General features: G+C 39.5%; 1 protein-coding gene across 1 annotated transcript in view; it reads right to left on the minus strand.

Annotated features, from left to right (window-relative positions):
* Positions 1-14127, minus strand: part of SCIN (scinderin) — a 97561-nt gene that overhangs the window by 48399 nt on the left and 35035 nt on the right. Inside the window, exons 5-7 of the mRNA XM_063452415.1 lie at positions 8537-8626; positions 7509-7641; positions 2136-2224 (exon numbers count right to left, since the gene is read on the minus strand). Coding sequence (XP_063308485.1) covers positions 2136-2224; positions 7509-7641; positions 8537-8626 — 312 coding nt within the window. The remainder of the gene's footprint in view (positions 1-2135; positions 2225-7508; positions 7642-8536; positions 8627-14127) is intronic.

Raw genomic sequence — 14127 nt, forward strand, 5'->3', positions numbered from 1 at the left:
GTCCCCTTAAACCTGCAATTATAATTATTGCAGTTACTGAGAAACTGCAATAATTACCTTTCAGGGTTAACTCCACTAGAAGCGCTTCCGGGTCCTTAGTGAACCACATTTATATTTTGTTTTGCTATGTTAGAAATTACCCCACTTCAAAGAGTGGAAAAGAACACAAGTCATGAAATACTGTGCCACTAGGTGGCGCTAAACATAAAAGTTTATAAAGTCATTACTGAAATCTTATTACTTGAAATGTATCAGAATATTAAGAAATAAGAACCAGAAGATAAAAGGAACAGATACCTACTGTTTTAAACAATCATGTGGAAATTCCCAAAAACCCATGTGCAATGTTAACTATCATTAGGAAATAGTAATGAACATTAACAGTATGGCAAGGGTATCATGTTGATGTGCTATGCAATGAAAATGTTGAGTTCAGAGACTTCAGACTTCCGTTGGTTCAGCTAGATTTTGCATAACTGTGCTACTATATTGATAAGATATACACAGACAGCTAGGCAGCCTTTTATAGTATTGAGGATTAAAGGGACAGTATAGGTACCCAGACCAGTTCATCTCATTGAAGTAATCTGGGTGCAATGTCCCTGTCCCCTTAAACCTGCAATTGTAATTATTGCAGTTACTGAGAAACTGCAATAATTACCTTGCAGGGTTAACTCCAGCTCAAGCGACTGTCTACCAGACAGCCACTAGAAACGCTTTCGGGTCCTTAGTGAACCTTTGGTCTGCTAAATGATGCTGGACGTCCTGACATTTAGCATGAGGACATCTAGCGTGAGCAAAATCCCCATAGGAAAGCACAGATTTAATGCTTTCCTACGGGATAGTCCTAATGGGATCTCAGAGCTTGCCGAGTGGAGTCGGAGCCTGACCCAGCACTGAGTGAAATTGGTGCTGCAATCGGGTAAGTGACAAAAGAGTTTTGAACCCTTTCAGTGCGAGGGGGAGGGGGGCAAGTTTAGTTCCCTTTAGTTCGCCTTTATAATTCTTAGAATGTTATTTATATACATGTTTTGTTCCTCTCAACTTCTGTAAAAACAGTTAATGGAATTAATTTATACATAAACAAAAGTAAAGGGAGAAAAAAGGAAGTACAAAATCCCTATAAGAAAAGGAGTAATCCGTGTTATTTATGTCCTTATAAAAACATAAATCTAATAATTATATAAATAACAAAAATCCCTAAAATCCATATGTATAAGAGACATATTAAAAATAGAATCACTGTTTAATCCCAGTACAGAATAGCTGTTAGATATAAAATACAGTAGACATGGATTCATAGAGAAATAATATGGATACAAAACGATCTAGTGAATCTGGTTAATCTAGTTATAATGTGTCTATAGGAAAACAAAAACAATTTAACTAAATAAGAAATATATATATATATATTTATATATCTCCTAGAGTAGTGTGATGACAAAGTATCACATTCCAGAAACAATAAAGAGGAGGGAGGGGGATATTAGCTGAACTGGTATAGTATTATATAGTTAGAAAAGTATATCCAGATAGGGGTAGATAGATATGAGTCTAACAAGACAAAATATAACTATAACTGTAGCTATACTGCTGTGCCTTCGAGGGCACCACTTAAAAACGGCTAACCTCCCATCTGGTCTATACTAGAGTGGCTAAACCTAAACCAGGGAGAAAATCTCATTGAAAGTGTATGGTATAAATATCTTCATATAAACCTCGTGCTGCAGCATCATCCCATATAGCCAGACACCAATACACATAAAGCGTCAGGACACGCGTTTCGACACTAACTGGCTTTTCCAGGGAAGAGCATTTATCGCTCAGTCTTACTACTCTATCTAGGTTTAACCACTCTAGTATAGACCAGATGGGAGGTTAGTAATTTTTTAAGGGGTGTTAAAAGCATTTTCATCTGAAAAAAGGATATTCTAAAGCTATGATTACCATTGCATGCTTTCCCTTTTTCTTCTTTAACTTGCTGCTGAATGTCTTCTGATGCCCACAACTTAAATATGTCAAAGCCTATGTGAGTGGGATCCCTCTCTGGAACTGTTTCCTTACACTATGTCTCCCATGTTCAAGCAAAATACAAAAGAAGTGCTCATCTTGTTGTATCGGATCATATATATTACCTGGGTGTTAGCAGGGTAATTCATTTGTTGTATAAAGTCTTCGGCTGTCTTCATAGCCGCCTTTCGCTCACTAACATTAGCATTCTTACCTGCAAATAAATATATCTTATTAGTTTGAAAGCTAACTTTCAAATATATTCACTGAAACAGAGAGGCTAGGTAAGTAAAGTGATCAAACACAAAAGCAATTAAGAAAACAAACACATTTTGAAATGATTTAACAAAATAAAATATGTTTCAGTTGGTTAACCTTTGCTTGCAAACATCCCAATATCTGTTCTGTTTAGCACATCGACATCTACTCAGAGATAACATATTTTATCTTTATTTTTAAATACTTTCACAAGCACTGAACAAGACACATCAGTTATGCAATATAAGTGCTTATTGTTTTTTAGATAAATAGTAAAGTGGAGTACCGCGACTGCATACAGTACTATTGTGAGAATGTGAAAAGTTACTTTGTCATTGGTTAAACCTTTTGTTAAAACAGTTCTATATGTGGGGTAACCCGGAAAAGTACTCACCATGATTTGTCTGGCATTGCAGGAGCCACCTGTGTGTTTCTCTGGCCACCCTACCCTGATACTTGTATCTCTTATTTTAAATGTCACAACAGACAGTTCTGTAGAAGGGCAATGTCTGCCCTTTACACGTTTTGGGGAGCTCGAGATGAAGGTGCAGCAGGGCAATAATGTTTTTGCACTAACTGCCCCAGATTGTAGAGTCCAGTAACCTAATAAAAACTCTACCTATGCATTGTGGAAACAGAACAGGCAGAAAATGCAATGCTCCTTTTCCAGACTGAGCTCAGTGACCATCAAAGGTGGCTGTGTACACAGTCAGCATCTTGTAAAACCAGTACTTTGAGAAAAACAAGACAGTTTGCCAAGTCTGCTAGTTGTGGCTCAAAGCAGAGTCAGAATCGGAATAGGGCTAAAAAATGACTTTCATATTAAACTTAAGTGTTCTATCTTATGCATTTGCTACCTGTTCAACAAAGTGTATAGGTACCGTTTTAAACAGATTTAATAATAAAAAAAAAAGAAATCCTAAATGTTATCCTAAATGTTATCTTTCTTTGAAAGTAATAGTTCCTTATTCACTAGCAAAACGCTACTGAAATGCTTACTAAGTATGGCATAGATGTAATATTGCTAGATATATATTTGTAATTATTTTATATTATGAAACATATTTTAATTTTGTAAAACTTTTATGTTTTGATATATTGCTATATTGTTTATATACGAAACATTTTAAGATATTTTAAATATTTAAAAGTAAAAAAATAAAAATAAAATCATTTGGAAAGCTTATCCAACAATATTAAATCAAGGCCTATGTAAACAAATTTAAAAAAAAAAAGCATTTACGTCCACAGTATTTATGTATCGAGAACAGTGTTATTGCCCTATGATGCTCTGCAGACACTCACTTGAGCTGGGTCAATGAAATGTGACCACTTGTGAGCTTGAACATTCTTACAAAGTGCTGTTGTGCGTGAGCCCTCAAGACCACATTCTGTGTTAAACCATTGGAAACAGTTTAACCTCTGAAGGTAAAACGACACCAGGACACTCCTGCCCCAATAAGAACGTCAATCAGCTGAAGTTGTTATGGGGAGAGGTGTTTATTTACAGTAGAAGACTTGGACCCCCTGTAACTCAGCGTTACTTTTTAAAATTATTTTGTCTGTAGATATATAAGGAGAGGTTTATCAAGACAACACAGGTGCTAAACGTTTAGACACAATCTATTGGTTTCCATGTTGATGGGTCCTAATTTTGCAGTCTCATATTAACAGCTGTCATAGCCTTGATAATATCGCTCCTTAATATATTTTTTATTGGCACCTATTGCCAAAACAAAAGATTCTTATCTTTTTAATATAATTTCATATAGATATGGTGACTATGCTTTCCAGAATATTTTATTTATCTATTATCTATCTATCTATCTATCTATCAAAAACTCATTTTGTGTAAGTTAATCCTTGTGATATTCTGAAAGAAATATTATTGACGAACATGGGTTAATGAATGAACTCGTGGAAAAACACGTAAAGGAATATTATTTTTACTTCCTTCAAGTTTATAATAACTCCAAAACTGGCATTGGGTGATCTTAGTTCAAATGGCATCTAATTCAAACAAGGTACAGATCTTTTTGTTAAGTCATAAGGCATTTAAGTAGGTGAATTTATAAACATATATGGACAGGTGAGATGGAGTGCTATAGGGCACCTTGGAAAGGTATGTCTGATCACAGAGGTGGGTCACCATGCAACATTACCAACCAGGCATCACATCGGCATACTTTCAGTGTGTTTCAGAAACTAATGGAATGCTTTCAAGTCACCCCAAGAAGTAGAGTGCCAAAAGAACAACTTAGGGCAGCAGATCAAGGTAGTCCAACTGGGACATTTGGATTGCATCACAGTTTATTAGGGCACCAGCAAACACAGCAGGCTAACACTATTTTAACATCAGATTTTGACATAGACTGTTATTGGCTGATGTTCTCTGAATTTTTATTGGTGCAGGTACCTGTTAGTCAATGACCTGTACGCTTTAAAGGAACATGTTGGTGTTAGGAATACAATAATGTATTCCTAACACTAAAGTTATGCATGACATATAACAGCATTACTCGCCATTCCACAACAGCTTTAGCAAGGTTATTAATTACACAGAATGACATAGTGGTTGCGAAGTCACTGTCAGAGCAGTGTGTTATACAAGGGAACAGTCAAAGTATGCTTAGGTTACTGCTGGGACTTAAACAAGCTCAATATGTATGAACAGCTTGCATGCGTCGTGGCACTCAGGAATAACTGCCACATTTTATAATATGAAAAACAATAAAAATCATAGGGTAATGAGTAAAGAGTATATGACAGCTATGCATATTGACATGTACTCATTATCTAGATTAGGCATAGAAATTTAAACAGGACTACCCTGTCAATTTTACAGTGTGGTTAGCTAGGTTCAGGCATAGGCAATCATTTGAGGTTCATAAGTATTAACATGCTAAGAAGTACTAGTGGGTTTAGTAGTGCTATTACCACTGGGTGCCTCTGGTGTTAGATGGTATAGAGGCTACTGCTGGCCTTTCCCTGCAGTAAGAAGTGACTTGGTAATATTAGAGTCCACGGCTGCAGGGGAGAGTTGCTCTGTGCCGAGATGTACTCATCCGACGCCTGTAGACGGAGCTTCAGCGACACCTGTTTGCAGCGTTCTGCTGGGCTGCGGTGGGGGACAGCTGCTATTTTGCGTTGCCTCTTCAGGGTGTACACCCTTGCCGACTGCAGACACGGAGTCTCCTGAGTTCCACTCCTCCTGCTGCAGGCTTTTCCAAGCTGACTCTCTGGCGGCGTGTTCTGCTTCCATATGGGTCGCCTTTACTGGGTTGCCGCGTGGATGCGCGTCGGCGGAGCCGGAAGGTAGGCCCACCACGAAGCCCTGTCGGCTTTGGCCTTCTGTGGCTCCACTTCACTGCTGGAGTTGCCCGCGGGGTAGGCCGTGGAGAGGCCTCCCGGTTGCACGGACATCCATGCGAGGGAGTCGCCGCTCGGGCGTTAATTTTCTCCCAGAATCGTGCACAGATGCTGTCAAATTTCAGCAGTAGGAGGTCCACTCGATTAGTCAGGTGCGAGTGTGCAGGCTTTGAGGTGTTCAGCGTGGCAGAGGCCATGCTGGAGAGTAGGCCTGTAGCTGCAGGTATGTGCCGGGTAGTAATGGATTGAGCGATCAGTCCTCTTGGCACGGTAGTGGGGACCGGGTCACAGAACGTCTCCAACAGAGGATCGGCTGCCTCCTCCGCCTGGCACTCCCGCGCAGGCCCCAAGATAGTCTGGCGCAGTCCACGACAGCCTGGACCCAAAAATTCTAACCAGAACGTCAGCTTAGTGTTCTACAAGAGTACTAGTGTTCATTCTGCCAGATGCTGTAGGATTTAGCCGGGTAAACAGTGCTTTTTTAGGCCTACGCTGAGGAGCTCCAGCCATGTGCGTCTTGCTCGGTTGGCTGTCAGGTCCCGCCCCCCTTTCCTACGTGGGTTGGCTTGATGCTTTATTTCTTCACGCAAAGCATAAGAATGCCCTAAATTATTTTGTGGAGTCAAACTCTGTGGAACTGCAGAAAGCGCCTCTAGTGGCTCTCTGGTAGACAGCCACTAGAGGCATCTTAACACTGCAACATTTAAGATAGCGTGGGGGACAGGGGCCCTGCACCAAGACCACTTCAATGGGATGAAGTGGTCTGGGTGCCTGTAGTGTCCCTTTAATGTTTGTCCCACAGCAGGAAAAGTAACATCTGTGTGTAACATCTGCTACACTAAACAACGCTCTGCGTGAGACAGCTTATTTGACTTTTATAGTGATTTTTTTATGAATGTAGTGTGTCTTACAGACAATACATTAAATTGTTATAAATTATTAATTATTTGAATTGAAAATTATAGCCTATTTGTTCCATCAGAAAATGAGGGAAAGGGAAATGTAGCACAGACAATCTGCCCTTGGCTGTATGACATTTTTCTTTAGTGTTCCTCAGTTGTCATCAGTAGACACCGCTTACGAGATAATGTTTATGAAATAAATATGTGGGATAAAATATAGCCGCCTAGTCATTAGGCTGTCTGTGTTATAAACAGACAAACCAGTGACTTGTTGCAATTATATAGATTACATCTCATTTAAGACTGGTCCCATACAATAAAGATTGTATGAAATAATTTGAAGAAGTATGGCCCTCAAAGGCATTATTAAGTCTGTGGGTTGTAATCAGTAAAATACACATTTGCAATTGCAATAACCTTATACATAATATAATGAAAAACGCAGTGGTTTTAGTAGTGCTTAGTTAAAAAGACCCCTATACCACTGTAGTTGGCTATGAAAAGGTTCTAGATGTTTGCATAACCTACAGCTGTATCGAAAAGCACACACTGCCAATAATATTGTTATCTTAAGCCCCAGCATGGCCATAAAACAAGATCTGTTATCTATATTAGTATACACTATATCTACTGTATTTTAAATCTTCCTTTAAACTAAAATCATTTTAAAAACATTATTTTTTTCAAGCAAATATGTAAATATGCATTAGAATTGTATTAGAGTGACATTAATCATTAATAAGAAAATCTATGATTAATACATAAAATTATGTTGAGAAAAATTGAAGAAATGTATTTAATTTGCGTAATTTGTAACACAATGTGAAGCAAGACTGTAAAGATTTCAACAAACAATGAAGACAGTGTTTGTTTAGATTACATTCATTGGAAACTTTACAACAGCAGAACGGAACATTCGTTTATTTGTATGGTGCTTAAATAAAAACAAACAGGCAGAGGAAGTCTGACCTTTCCAAACAAAGATCTTTTTGTCTGCAGAGTGGTCCAGAATAAAGCACTCCTCGGAGAGAAGCATATCTATCGAGAATGGATTTACCTCTGCAACTACTGACACTTTCATGGAGCCGCTTGCATCAGATACCTAAGAGACACAGGAAGATTGTTCATGTCGCAACAAGTTTCACCATTTTTTTTTTTTAGCATTGCACAAATCACTGGTTAAGACAATTACATTTTCTCACAAAAAGTTAAAAACAAGAAAATATATATATACTTCCACAAACACACAAAATCCAGTGTGTCCAAATGTCAGATATAACCATAAAAAAGCGAGGCATCAAAAATGCCAAATGCATCACATTTTTTACATTTGACAACAATAAAAAATGCAGGACAGACATGCAAAAAATGGGCAGTGCTAAAGAAAGAAAAGGAGGAAAAACGTTGACAATATGAGACAATAAGTATTGGATGAGTGACAATAACAAACAGCATGTGTCAATACAGTTAATGATTAGTACAAGAATAGTGGTCTTTGGTGTAAAACAGCATACATTACATGAAGTTTTTTCTTGTTTTGTCACCATTTTTATATTTTCTTTCAAACTACTTGTTAAACTGTCCACGGATGCATGCCTTCTATTTTAGTTTTTTTTAAAAATGTGCGTAAACAAAATTAGTGTACCGGGCATCTACAATCTTCCTTTATTTATTTGTATACACATATCTATTCTTTCTTAGTGTGTTAAAATAAACATGCCTGCTGATGGACTCTAGTCACAAATGGAGAGATACATTTGTAGCAAAGTGAGTAGCCTTGCATTTTCCAGTTATTGATTGAGTCACTAAAACCCCAAATGTAGCTAAAACGTAATAGAAGTATATTATGGTGGTTCCCATCATAAGCTGGTTGGTGCTGCATCAACTGAAAGTTCAATGTTGTATCTTCAGTGTAAGACAGTAGGGCAACAGCTATGGAGTTGAACTTATAAATAGCATAGCATTCTCACATAATTCAAGGAATGGAATTGACGTACCATATAGAGCTTTGCTATTTTTCGATTTGTAATATCTGCAACATCATCATCATCACTTCCTGCAGGCAGCGTTGGCTTCTTTCCTAAAATCTTTTAAAATGGCAAAACAAATAGTTACTGTTAGCATATCACAAACTAGACAACTTTACAATAAAATTAACTCATTGTGTAAATGTGTACATAGTTTATTCCAATCTTTGCTGTTTGATTTGTATAATATATTTTCAAAAAGTTGGCATTTCCAGCCCCATGGGGTCAAAATGTCAACTTTTTGGTCACATTATTATTATTATTATTATTATTATTGTCATTTATATAGCACCATCAGATTCCGTAGCGCTTTACAATATTATGAGAGGGGGGATTTAACTATAAATAGGACAATTACAAGAAAACTTACAGGAACGATAGGTTAAAGAGGACCCTGCTCAAACGAGCTTACAGTCTGTAGGAGGTGGGGTGTAAAACACAATAGGACCAGAAATAGCAATCAAATAAGGTAGGAGTGAAACAGAGCTGGAGGAGAGAGTAGAGTGCTGCTCTTTAGAGACATGTATGTGAGGTAAAGGTTACTCTGGGAGGCCATAAGCTGTCCTAAAGAGATGGGTTTTAAGGCACTTCTTAAACATGCAGATAACCTGTGATTGGATGACTCGAGACAAGGTTCTACAGCAATTAAAGAAAATTAATGTAAATTAAGCTCAGGGGCCTGATGGTATTCACCAACGAGTACTTAAGGAGCTGAGTGGGGAAATAGGTGAACCTCTGTATTTAATCTTTCAAGATTCTTTTGTTTCAGGTATTCTACCGGAGGATTGGAGGAAATTTAATGTAGAGAAATGCAAAGTTATGCACTTCGGGGTCAAGAATGCACAAGCAACTTACACCCTAAATGGTAGTGAATTAGGGATAACCACACACGAGAAAGATTTTGAAATTGTTATAGACAACAAATTAGGTAGCAATATGCAATGTCAATCTGCAGTTGCTATGGCCAGTAAGGTTTTGTCATGTATAAATAGGGGCATAAATTCTCGGGATGAAAATATAATTTTGCCTCTTTCGCTGGTAAGACCACACCTTGAATATGCTGTGCAATTTTGGGCACCTGTTCAAAAGAAGTTTACCATGGCACTAGAAAAAGTGCAGAGATGAGCTACAAAATTGATAAAAGGAATGGAGCACTTTAGTTACAAAGAAAGGTTAAAAAATGGAAATCTCTTTAGTTTGGAAAAACGGCGCCTCCGAGGGGATATGATAACATTAGACAAATATATTCAGGGCCAGTACAAACCATTATCTGGAAATCTATTCATATACAGGGCTATACATAGGACACAAGGTCACGCATTTAGGCTGGAAGAAAAGAGATTTAATCTAAGGCAAAGGAAAGGTTTTTTTACAATGAGAACTATAAGGATATGGAATTATCTGCCTGTAGAGGTGGTTTTATCAGAGTCCATACAGATGTTTAAACTGCAATTGGATAAATACTTCCAAAAACATAACACACAAGGAAATAATTTCTATTTAGTGGGGTTATAGCTGCTTGATCCAAGGAGATATCGGACTGCCATTTTGGGGTCAAGAAGGATTTTTTTCCTAGTTTGTTGCAAAATTGGAAGTGCTTCAGACTGGGTTTTTTGCCTTCTTTTGGATCAACAGCAAAAACATATGTGAGAAAGGCTGAACTTGATGTATGCAAGTTTCTTTTCAGTTATGTAACTATGTAACTATGTAAGACTAAGAGAGAGTCTGATGGCGGTAGGCAGGCTATTCCATATGAAGGGAGCCGCCCGTGAGAAGTCCTGCAAGCGTGAGTTGGCTGTACGCGTGCGTTCAGTTGAGTGTAGCCGTTTTGTTTTTACATATAGTATATATATTAGGTGTCTCCTTCAAGGGCCCTATTTAACCTATTTAACCTTGCACTGCAAGAGGAAGGATTAAGTAAGTAAATAAGTAAATTAATCTCATAAGAGCAGGTATTCGGTTGTGAGGATAGAACCTACCAAGAATGGGGTACATTGACGTAACTACAGCCCATTATTTTTGCAGAGGTGACGTGTTTAAAAAAAAAACACATTTACATTCTGTGAACTTTGAAATTGCGGTTTAGAGAATGAGTGAGTGTCCTCGATCTTGTATGTTGTATGAATTGGCCCCAGCAGCACCCTATAATGTATACAGGTTCAGGTAATATACATACGTACATACATATCTACATACATACATATATACATACATACATAAAGTCAATACATTGTTAAACACAGATCTGCACACATCAGTCAAGCTATAAGACTTGCTTTTCTTACAGAAATCTCACATTTGCAATGATGATACTACTGCAAAGGATTCTAGGTGGGTATATGCAAAGTACGACAAAGAGTTCCACAAAGAATCACATTGTTGCCTCATTGCACTTGAAACATGCATTCCTTGGAGTTTAAGTCTGTTGTATACAACAGCTTTAAAACACAACTCAGGAAGAGATACAAAGCTGCTGTTAATGCAACTCATCAGCATGATGATGGTTACTGGCTTGCTATTGAGGCTTGGCCATCATAGGCGTGCGCACGGGGTGTGCCGGGTGTGCCTGGGCACACCCTAATCCCCGCGGCACGCCTATGCATTGAGACCGGCAGGGGAGATCTCAGGATCCCCCCTGCCGGCTCATGCAGAGCCGGCGCTATCCGAGCGCCGGCTCTGCTCTCAGCCTCCCCTCCCCGGCTCACATGCAAGGAGGGAGGCAGGAGAGGACCGGCGGAGCTATTGCCAGCAGCTCCGCCGGGTTCCTCTCGCGAGATCTGAGCGTTGCCGTGGCAACGCTCAGATCTCGCGTGAGTGAACTCTAGCCCTGCGGGGCTAGAGTTCACTCTCCTCTGGACCACCAGGGATGGCAGCAGCAGCAGCAGGATCCCCCCTCCCAGGCATAAGGTAAGAAGGGAGGGGGGATAACTGATCTGCCTCCACCTCCACTGGACCACCAGGGACAAGGAACAAGAATCCCCCCTCCCCACATAAAGTAAGAAGGGAGGGGGGATATTAAATAATGTACCCCCACCTCCACCCCCAACAATCACCCACACACAGCACACACACACACATACACAGCACACACAGACATACACAGCACCCACAGACATACACAGCACCCACACACACAGCACCCACACACATACACAGCACACCCACAGACATACACAGCACACCCACAGACATACACAGCACCCACAGACACACATACAGCACCTACACACACACAGCACCTACACACACACAGCACCCACACACACACAGCACCCACACACACACAGCACCCACACACACACAGCACCCACACACACACAGCACCCACACACACACAGCACCCACACACACAGCACCCACACACACAGCACCCACACACACACAGCACCCACACACACACAGCACCCACACACACACAGCACCCACACACACATACAGCACCCACACACACATACAGCACCCACACACACACAGCACCCACACACACATACAGCACCCACACAAACACAAACAGGACCCTAACACACACACACAAAACACTACCAGTACCCTCACACACAAACAGCACCCTGACACACAGTACATTTACAGCACCCTCACAAGTGCACACACACACACACAAACAGCACCCTGACACACAGTACATTCACAGCACCCTCACAAGCACGCACACACAAACACCCTCACCCACATAGTACACTACCAGCACACACACATCACACTAACAGCACCCTCACACAGCTTTGTGTGTGTGTGTATATATGTGTATATATATACACGCCGCGTGTGCTTGTGCTTGAGGGTGCACACCCTAATGCAATAGGCTGCGCACGCCTATGTTGGCCATTACTTGCGGAGCACATGCCAAGAAAGTTATGGAGGGTAAAAAAGGGATCGCAATTTATATTGAGAGAGAACTATAATTAAACACCATATAGTGGCTGATGGCTGAAATCTAGGCTTACATTTCTTTTAACACTGCCTCTTTTCACCATGGCACTAAATAATCTTGTTTCATGAGACATTTCATTTGTCAGTACATTAGAAATGTAACACTACAGTGACAGCAATACCTATAAGGTTGCATGATGTTTAGCAAGCCTGTATGTGCATGTCTCATAATAAAGTTACTTCAAATCATTTTATGCCTTGTGGTAAACATTGACAGATGTCATCCATAATTTAGCAATGAACATTAATATTATCAGTAGAAGCACAAAGTCTATGTTGAATCTTGGTGTGTCAGCGATAAGATGTTAAGTGAAGCCAACTCGGACTGTTTGCGTTATGGTTGACAGATGGCAACGGGTAAGTGTAGGAAAGCATGGTGAAGGGAGAATGCATGTATTTCACTTCACGGATGTAACTGGTAGAAATAAACTTTTCATCTTATACTGTACCCTTTTTAGCCCCTTAAGGACCAAACTTCTGGAATAAAAGGGAATCATGACATGTCACACATATCATGTGTCCTTAAGGGGTTAATGCTATAAAGCAAAACCATTTATAAAACACATCCTGCCTGATAATTGTATGCATATGAATTTTACTACAACGTTTTAAACAGTTGTTGGAAGAACATTTAAGAAATCCTGAAACTATAACCTCATCAGCTGAAAAACATTCTAACAACTCAACAAAAGCATTCAATTAACCACCACCTACAGTGCAAACATTTCTTTGTCACAGAGTCAATTCCCATGTCCATCCCAGCTGGCTGACGGTGAACTCTAGACGAGGATGTTTTCACATTTTGTAAGGGTGCCATCGTGTCAAGCTCACAAGTAGCAATATCAGGACACTTTAATTCCTTTATGAATGATTTTGTTTCGCACACCGAAGTTCATAGATAACTAAAGCAAATTTGGCATAACTGGCGTGTATATTTAACCATAATTCCCTAAATCTCATTTAGCAAACCCACATTTATTACTAAAAAAAATTCAACGGAAATAGTTTTACTGTTTAGTGAAGTAAACATTCTACTACTACAAAGATACTACCGGGATAATACATTGTAACATGCTTTTAAGAAGTGGCTATATGATAGGGTAATGTACTAAAGTGAGAATTCAAAGTCAATTTCCATTTAAGTCCAGAGTAGCTGAACTAAAAGCATAGCTAACTTGGAGAATTTGTTCCAGTTGGGCTATTTTAACTCCCACATTTAAAATTCACTTAGTCACTTTGTAAGAAGCATTGGGGACTCATTATGTTACTACAATATAGATCTCTTCTCTCTTTATCAGACACCAAAGGCTAAGCGGCAGAGCAGAGATAAAGACGACAATGTCACAAGTCGCTGTTTATTAACACATGGTTGTCACTTATACAAAGCTTCCCGTAGCACAGTCCAGGACAGTTTTCAGACACACCAATACTGCATACATTAGAGCAAGCTTCCCCAAACTCCGGCCCTCCAGATGTTGTTGAACTACATGATTCTCAGCCTATCTATTTCATTCATAGAATTATGGGAGTTGTAGTTCAGCAACACCTGGAGGGCCGGATTTTGGGGAAGCCTGCATTAGAGCATGTGTATGTTTAACAAAAATCTAGAC

The sequence above is a fragment of the Pelobates fuscus genome, chromosome 4 (assembly GCF_036172605.1).
Source record: "Pelobates fuscus isolate aPelFus1 chromosome 4, aPelFus1.pri, whole genome shotgun sequence".
Lineage (NCBI taxonomy): Eukaryota > Metazoa > Chordata > Amphibia > Anura > Pelobatidae > Pelobates > Pelobates fuscus.